This window comes from Colletotrichum graminicola (assembly GCF_000149035.1).
Source record: "Colletotrichum graminicola M1.001 genomic scaffold supercont1.74, whole genome shotgun sequence".
Classification (NCBI taxonomy): Eukaryota; Fungi; Ascomycota; class Sordariomycetes; order Glomerellales; family Glomerellaceae; genus Colletotrichum; species Colletotrichum graminicola.
In genome coordinates this window covers 3401-12305 of record NW_007361078.1, presented here as the reverse complement: position 1 = coordinate 12305, position 8905 = coordinate 3401, and the positions used below count along the sequence as shown (strand labels likewise).

At 37.1% G+C, this 8905-nt stretch overlaps 2 protein-coding genes across 2 annotated transcripts; both read left to right on the top strand.

The window, feature by feature from the left end:
• Positions 1-5212: 5212 nt before the first annotated feature.
• On the top strand, positions 5213-6450 carry GLRG_10818 (uncharacterized protein; the record flags this gene model as incomplete). Its single annotated transcript, XM_008101768.1, has 5 exons — positions 5213-5304; positions 5363-5525; positions 5591-5676; positions 5741-6071; positions 6133-6450. 5 exons carry the CDS (start codon positions 5213-5215, stop codon positions 6448-6450), a joined length of 990 nt encoding a protein of 329 aa, XP_008099959.1.
• A 768-nt stretch (positions 6451-7218) lies between these two features.
• On the top strand, positions 7219-7911 carry GLRG_10817 (uncharacterized protein; the record flags this gene model as incomplete). Its single annotated transcript, XM_008101767.1, has 1 exon — positions 7219-7911. The coding sequence occupies one exon, from the start codon at positions 7219-7221 to the stop codon at positions 7909-7911; it is 693 nt and encodes a 230-aa protein (XP_008099958.1).
• Between the last annotated feature and the right edge of the window lie 994 nt (positions 7912-8905).

The window sequence follows — 8905 nt, the reverse complement described above, 5'->3', positions numbered from 1 at the left end:
AATAGGAACTAATAGCTCTAAATTAATTAATCTAATAGCTAATAGCTAAGTAATTACTAATAGTAAAATAATTAATAAGTAAATACCTAAATTAATAGCTAATAGCCTATTAATTAATTTATTAATAGCCTATAGCCTATAAGCTAGTAACTTACTTAATTTATTAATAGCTAATAGCCTATAAGCTAGTAACTTACTAGGAACTAATAGTTCTAAAGTAATAAGGATAGTAATCCCTTATGCCTTATTTTATCTCTATATAATTAATTTATAAGACGTTACTAAGTATAAAAAGGTGTTAAATTCCTAAGTAACTATAGCTAGCCTATTAGGTAATCTCTAGCTAGTAGTAACCTTATTTAAAGGCGTTATAAAAGGGTATTATCTTACTATATATATAGGTAGTTAGATTACGCTAAGGACTTTATTTAAGGCTATTTTCCTTATAAAGCTTACTTTATAGTAAAAGATTATAGACTATATATAAGGTAGCTTATAGGTAATAATATAGTTTAGTATATTATAAAGTTAACTAATAAGTAAAGATTACTACTTTTAGCTAAAGTACGCCTAAGGCTACTTAATTAACTATATAACGCCTAATAGGTATAATAATTATAAAGATACTACTAGTAAATTACTAGTGCGTAATAAAGGGGTTACTAGACTTTATAAGCTAATAAGTATATATTAGAAGTTACTATACTTTCTACTAATCTATAGATAGTTAAGAAGCTACCTATATAAAAAGTAATTTAAAGACGCTAAAAAAGTGTATCTATATAAGTATAAAATATTAAAATCTTAGGTAATAGTGCTATAAGCAGTAGCTAAAAGATATTAAATCCTTAGCTACTATTAGGTATATACCTATAAGCTTAATAAATATAGTTAATTAACTAAATTTAAAGTAAGACTTATAGTCTATAGTAACTAATAAGTAAAGAATCTATAAGATACTTATATAGCTATATTAGTAAGTATATTATTTTAAATACTTATAGTAATAGCTACTTACTTTAATTTAGAATTACTTTAATATAACGTAGTAAATATATTTATTTATACTACTATTAATAAGGTAGTATTTATAAAGATAGCTCTAGGCTACTAAATCTCTAGCTAGATTCTCTAGCTACTAAAAGCGCTATATAGGCTTTAGTAATTACTACTACTATAGTAAAAGCACCTTAAAAAAGGACTTACTATATAGGGCTTTTACTAAGTGCTTAGTAAGAATTACTATTAGAAGAAGAATTATATTATATTCTCTTTTTATATTAATAACTATATATTAGCCTATTACTATATAAATAAAGCGTAAGTAAGTAATAAGATAGTAGCTCTTTAGTAATAATACTACCTTAAAGGTAGAGGCTTATTATAGTAGTTCCTTAGCCTTAAGGTAACTTATAACTAAAGTAACTATTATCTCTAGCTCTTATAAGTAGTATATTATAATAAAGTAACTAAACTACTGCTAATAAATAAGAAATATAATAAATTATTACCTATAGTAAGGGCTAAGCTACTACCTAGTAAATATATAGCCTTATTATAAAAGGTTAACTAATATTAAAAAAAGGTAGAGATAATCCTTTATATAGTAGTAATAACTTAGCTAGACGTTACCTTTATAGCTAGCTAGGTTACCTACTTTAACTATAATCTAAATCTAAATTACTAAAAGGTACTAAATTAAGTACTTAGGTATCTTTATTAAACGTAACACTTTTACCTTAAATATAAAGTAACGCTAGGTAGTAAAAATAATACGTTAGAGGTTACTTTAGACGCCTTATTTACTAATAACTTACTAGACTATTATAGCTTATAAGTGTATACACTAAAGCTATTTAGAGGGCTTATCTCTTAGTAAGCTAATAAATAAGATATAGTAATAACGTTAACTACTAAGGCTAAATTACTAGCCTTATTATCTACTATAAAAGAGGCACTTTTTACTAGTAGATTAATTACTACACTAGGTATTTAACTATTAATATAAATAAGAACTAAATTATTACTTAATAAGTAGGTAGCTACTAAATAGCTACTAACTATTTATATTAGCTATAATAATACCTAGACTATTAGGCTTATTACTAAAGAGCTTATCTAACTATAGATAAGGCTATAGTATATAAATATTTATAACTACTAGCTATAATAAGAAGTAGTAGTAAATTAGATTACTATTAAATATAAGAAGTCTACTAAATTAATAGCTAATAAATTAATAAAGGCGCTTAGTACGCTATAATTTACTATATTTATAGCTTAATTAAATATAAGTAACTAATATATACGCCTTAAAGTAAATTAATAGTAAGAATTAGCTAATAATAAAATAAAGCTTTACTACTAAATAGAGGAGGAAAACGTATAAGATATTAAGAGATAATTAATAAATAAATAGGCTATATATAAATAATATTTAGTATAGGCTTTATAATAATTAATTATGCTACTAGCGCTAAGGGGGTATATTAAATATAGTAGAATTATATGTAAATTAGCTAGTAAATATATAGTTACCCTATAGCAAATAGTTAGGGAATAAGCAGTAAATTAGCCTTACTTCTAATAGTAACTTTACTAATAATATCGCTAGGATTAGATAGGGATTTCCTAACTAAGAAATAGGGGTTTTTCCTTATTTCTATAGTAATTTATAATAGATACACAACATATAACAGAATTAATTAAGTAACTATTACAATCCCTACTATTTAACAATTAATTAGGCTAACCCTACTGCTAATACTAGACTTTTAACCTAGTATAGATACTAGAGGAGCCTATTTCTTTTAATTAAGCTTTTCTTTACCTAGAGTATAACCTCTATTTGCTATGTGCCCTAGCTTATAAGTACTATAATTATTATAACTAAAGACTTTTACTTTAGGCCACGTTAGTAGTTACTAGTAAATTAACAGCCCCCTTTTAGTATTTTAATAGCCCTCTAGCTATAACCACCACAGCACACCTAAATAACCTATTATATTCCCTTAATATTACTAACTAACCTATACCCTTACCTAGGCCCTAATTACTAACCCTATATATGTTTTATATGCTTTTAAAGATGTGTAAGGTTAGTAGTTAGATAGTTAGGGTCTAGGTTAAGGTCTAGGTTAGTTAGTTATGTTTACGTAATAGAATAGAGCATAGTCCTTCTGCTGACACTAACTAGAATAGGCAGTAGGCTTACTAAGATAGGCTTAGAGGGCCGCTAAGATACTAAAACAGGGCTGTTACTTTACTAGCTGCCGCGTTAGCAGAGGACACAAGTCAGGAGAAGAATCAGACCTGAGTTACCAAGGCACTAGCTTCGGTGGGACCAACACGAGTCAGATGAGGGTCTAGTATAGACCCCGTACTACGGATACAGCCGCTTGTACTTCGGTATCGGGCCAAGTTTAACCCCCTCGTCAGGTAAATGTGGCCGTGCTTTTTTTGATTATCCCAGCGACGGTACTTTGAGCTTTTTGTGCACCTCTATTCTAATTCTGGCCAGTGAGAGTCTCTCGTACGTGGGTCACAACTCCACACTACCTGCTAGGGAGTTTATACGATGTACTTACCCATTATACTAAGTACATTGTACTTCATTTCTTTGTAATCACGAAGTCAAGACTGGATATAGATCTAGGCCTATAAGTCCGGTCAAGGTTTCGTGTATTTTAGATTACTGGATTGCAGATGTAATGATTGGTCAATGCCGCTGCCTGGATTTCTACAAATATTCATGTGTCAGTTGTTGAGGACACACTTTCCTCTCTGGTTTTGACGGGGAACGAATAGGGGAAATGCTCCGGTAATTAAGTCACATATCACTTTCAAGTTAATACAACATGGGTGGAGGGGCAAAGTCCGAAGCCAGGGAATCCACTACATTACGTGTACTCCGTACTACGTATTGTTACGCAGCTGATTATCCAAGTTTTGCTATTGGTCAAACCTGCTCTATAGCCAGGCTCGGATATTGGAAAACACAAAAGCCGGTAAGTCATGCCCTACCTATGTAGTAATAACCCATCGTACATACATTAGTCCAATATTAGGTGGATAAGCTTATATGCATAGACATGGTTGGCCGCCGATCTTATCTACAATCGAAGACACGTGTTGATCGAGATGATCGAGATGATAGCAGGTAAAATGCCAGTGCGATATGGTACGCGACCGGTGTCTAACCCGATTTAGAAGGACTGCCAGATAGGAGCTAGAAAATACGTAGGGTGAGGTTAGGGTCTGGGTTAGGATTTGGGTTAGTTAGGGTTAGGCTGATTGAATCTGGTATTTCTGGTTAAATGGTGGTGGTAGTGGTGGTAGTACCTTCCGAAATAGGTTTAACTCACTGGCCGTGTACCATATCGCACTGGCATTTTACCTGCTACCATCAAGATACGATACTGACTCCTGTAAAGAGTAAACATAGCCGCCGCCCTTTACAGAGTCTAGCTAGTCTGTCGCCTCTAATTAACGCATCAACCTTCACTACATTGCATTCTAGAGTCTAAGACTAAACACTATCTCTAATTCTGAGCTAAACTCTAATTTCTATCAAGATAAACCCAACACGATAGCCTATCTATATGCCTCACTGAAAATTATCAATCAAGGGGGAGCATGGCACTATTATAGATTATATGACATTGTACGGAGTATGAATTTGTCAACTGATAAGCAGAATAAGGGGGCAGGATATTACAGCCCCCTACCATGAAGGGATGTAAACTTGATACCCCAGGATACAGAGGCCCTGAGCGTTGGCCATTACAATACTCTGTATTGCCTTGGTATATAATACTGGTGGGTGGCATTGAAAACGTTGAGCCTTCTTGAAAGAGGCATTCAACCGAGCGCGGAGCTCCACAAGTGGTCTATTCTCCTTGATGTCCGATGGCGTGGCGCGAAGGAGCAAGGACGGCCACAACCCTGCCCTGTGGAACCATTCTAACGAAGGGACTTTACTGACATAGATTTATGCCTACATACCAAATGGGGGAAGAGAATCGGGGTTAGCCATCGATATCAATGCAAAATTTATCTGGTAGATGGTCCAGATAAAAGGTGAAGACAGCGCACTCTGGATTTGATTCCCGCTTCCATAGCAGCATCGTCACTCACTCTCTTTTTCAGCAAAGACGCTTCTGTCACATTCCCTCTTTCTCCAAAGCTGTCTTTCTCCAAGAAATTTTTCACAATGGTCAAGTCTCTCACCACCGCAACCCTCTGTCTGGGGATGATCCAGGCCGTTTCCGCTGCCTGCACTAACCCGGCACAACGCAAGTCATGGTAAAATCATCTTGAACCAAGTTCTCCTAGCATTTTGGGTACTAATTATCCCGAACAGGAGTGCGCTCACTAGCACTGAGAAGGCCGAATACATCGATTCGACACTCTGTTTGATGGATCCGGCACAGGCTCCTTCAAAGACAGGCTTCGCTGGCTCCAAATCCCGTTGGCACGAGCTTCAAGTGGCTCATATTGCCCAAGTTCAATTCATTCATTCCGTTGTATGGTGTTATCCTTCACATTAGCCACCGGCGAGCCATTAGAACTAATGTTTTTTTCCACAAAGGGTGCATTTCTTCCGTGGCATCGTTGGTTTATGACGGTCCACGAGAATCTCCTCCGATCGGAATGTGGTTATACTGGCCCCATACCGTAAGAGAATCTGTTACAATATGAAAATGAAACACCAGGAGTTAGGTACTAACGGATTATATAGTTACTGGAACGAGCAGGTGGACCAGGCTGCAGGACCTCTGACGGCTGCCAGCATTTGGGGCAATGACTCTTCGACCTCGTTCGGAACTGGCTCTACCGACAGCAACGGATGCCTTCTTGATGGCCCATTCAAAAACGTGAAATACAACGTCGACATTCAACTTCAGAGGGGCGCCGAGCACTGTCTTGCCTATGATCTCAAGCAAGACGAGTTCGATCTTGTCTCTCAAGCCCTTGTGGACGCCTGCAACACCCTTGAGTCATACAGCGATTTCAACAGCTGTCTTGGCGGATCGCCGCATGTGTCCGGCCACTATGCTATCGGAGGAACTGTGAGTACATCTGATCAACCCAACAACCACACAAGAGCCTAACCAATAGGGATAACTGTAGATGGACGATGTTTCTCTCTCGCCTGCTGACCCGCTATTCTTCATGCACCACACCAACCTAGACCGTCTTTGGTGGGTATGGCAAAGCAAAAACACTTCTCGTCTGACTGACATGGGCGGCCCCAATGTTGCCAGCGGGTTTTTGGCGTCGGTTCAACCGACGATTTTGCCCGTGGAGGCATTCGCTCCGTACTTTGGGGACAATGGCAACACCACAACTCTGGACCACATCTTGTGGATGGCTGGCACTGCCGAGAACATCACCATCGCCGAGGTTATGGACGTCAAAAGCGACGCGATCTGCGTGGAGTACATTTAAGATGAACATCGCGTAGCAATCGTCGAGCTTGCACAAAGTCACTGAGTCAGCACGACCACCCCCCCATTTCAACCCCCTCGCATTTCAAGCAAAACCACTGAGGGAAATATGTTTTTACCACAATACAAGGACTACTAGAGCTTCACTGTATATAGTTAATACTTGGAGAAAAGATGTACATTGAATCAGAGGGCTCTGATTAATTGACGCGAATCGAGAAAGAAGCGGAATTACCTTTCAGGACTAGTGTAGAACCTGCATGATGTTCACCTGTAACAGGGAAGCATCAAGCCCTGCATAGGTAGTAGGTGATAGAGGGGGGGCATAGGGTGGAAGAACGAACCGCCCGCAATCCTGGGGGTAGGCGATCTTCATGATCGGCCTGATCTCTACGGTGGAGTCGGCGAATATCCAATCGCAAGTAATACATGAATACCCAATTAAGCTATCTATTAGGCTTCTACTCCTGACTGTAATATCAGGCCAAATTAGTGGTATCGATGTTTGAATGAAACACAAAGAAAGGTACATATGTACTAAGTTGGTGAGGCTCAGCCGCAGGGAGCCAATCTAAAACAAAATCTGTAACTAACGACAACATACGATTGTGTGCGCACGGCCATAGAGGGGTGCGTCAAAACTCAGAATTGCACGGACGTTGTCAGACCGCAAAATAAAACCAAGAGTTTTCCCAGTGAAGTGACATGTATCCGGTTTTCATTATACCATCTGACCATCGCTACAGCTGCATACAACGCTGAATTCAGTATGTCTTCAACACCTGAATATCAGCCCTTTCTGAAATACTCGGACAATCCTACTGCCGAAGAGACAACCTCTCCCCAACGACATGCTAGCCGCCGCAACACGTTCCTTTCTCATGCCTCAGTGCTTGTTGGCACATCGCTGGTCTGGGTTTTTGTTTTCTTTTTGACGAACCCCTCAATCAAAACGACTTCCTCAAGACAACAAACGTCGTCATCTGGACTGCCACATGTCTTCGTTCCCGGAGAACGCCACAACATCACAAGCGGCATGAAGAAGATATCCTGCGGAAGCACAACGCAAGAAGCGAGAGCTAAAGGCTGCAAATACGACATTCTTCTGAATCACTGGGTACCAGAGGTATGCTTTGATAAGGAATCTGTCGACGAATACCAGGAAGATGGTAGTTGGGGTGCTTTCGCCGACATTAACATGACGGAACGCTTGACGGTTGATGAAATGTCTGAAAGAGACTTTTACTGGACTTCAGTCCGTGATCACATTAATCACTGCGCCATAATGTGGAGGCGTCAGTTCTACGCCTTTTTTGATGATCGGGCTGCGATAGATTCAATTGTTTCAAGCCCTGGACACACTGAGCACTGCTCCCAATACCTAATGGATGCAGTAGAAGCTAAATGGAAAGAGCCTACAAAAACGATGAGGGGGTTTGCAGGCTGCTGGATTCGGGAGTAGTCCACTCAGAGTTTATGGCCACACACACACTTGGAGCGTGATTTAGGCAGCATTGGTCTTGACACTGCCAGTACATACACTTTGTAGTTACCTACAGTTTATATACAAGCAAAGTTGATGTACATAGTCGTTCTGAGCCTATATAAGGGCTCCAGTGCAGTTTGTTGAAGCGCGTATTTTACAGCAATACCCCTGTGATTAATTGATTGCTCTGTTGTGCGTATCTACTACTATGTTACGCGGCCATCGCCAATCGGCCTTTTAGAAAAGGGGCAAATACACAGATCATTATTTTCCCTTAATTTAGGTAGAGAAATCTATCAAATATAGGGGAATTACACGTGAATTCACTAGCGAATGCACAGTTGCCTTATAGCAAATCGCTAGGGAATAGGTAGTGAAATCGCCCTACTTTAATAGCGATTTTACTAATATTATTACTAGGATTAGCCTAGGATTTCCTAACTAAGAAATAGGGGGATTTCCTTATTCCTATAGGATTTTACTATAGTTATATAATGTATAATAGAATTAATTAAGTATTATAATTATTATAATTTAATAATTAATAGTTTAATATATATATATCTATAATAACTAATATACTTATTTATTAATAAATACTATTATAATAATTAATAAGAATAATAATAATAAGGTACCTATCTTATAATTATATAGTAATTAGTTTATATAGCTTAATGCTATTTAAGTAAAAGTAAAGTATTATAATCTCTAAAAGTATATTAATATTATAGCTAGTTTCTAGATAGTAGGGTTTCTACTAATAGTAAGTAGAGTGTTATAGCTAGTTTCTAGACAGTAAAGGTTTTACTAATAGTAAGCAGAGGTTAGTACTTAGTTAATAGTATTTATCTTTTCTTATTATCTTATTAATTACCTAGTAATTAGTTAAGGCTTAGGGCTATAAGGTAGCTTATATAGCTTCTTATTAATTAAATTACTAAGGTTAGATACTAAAAAGTATTTAGAG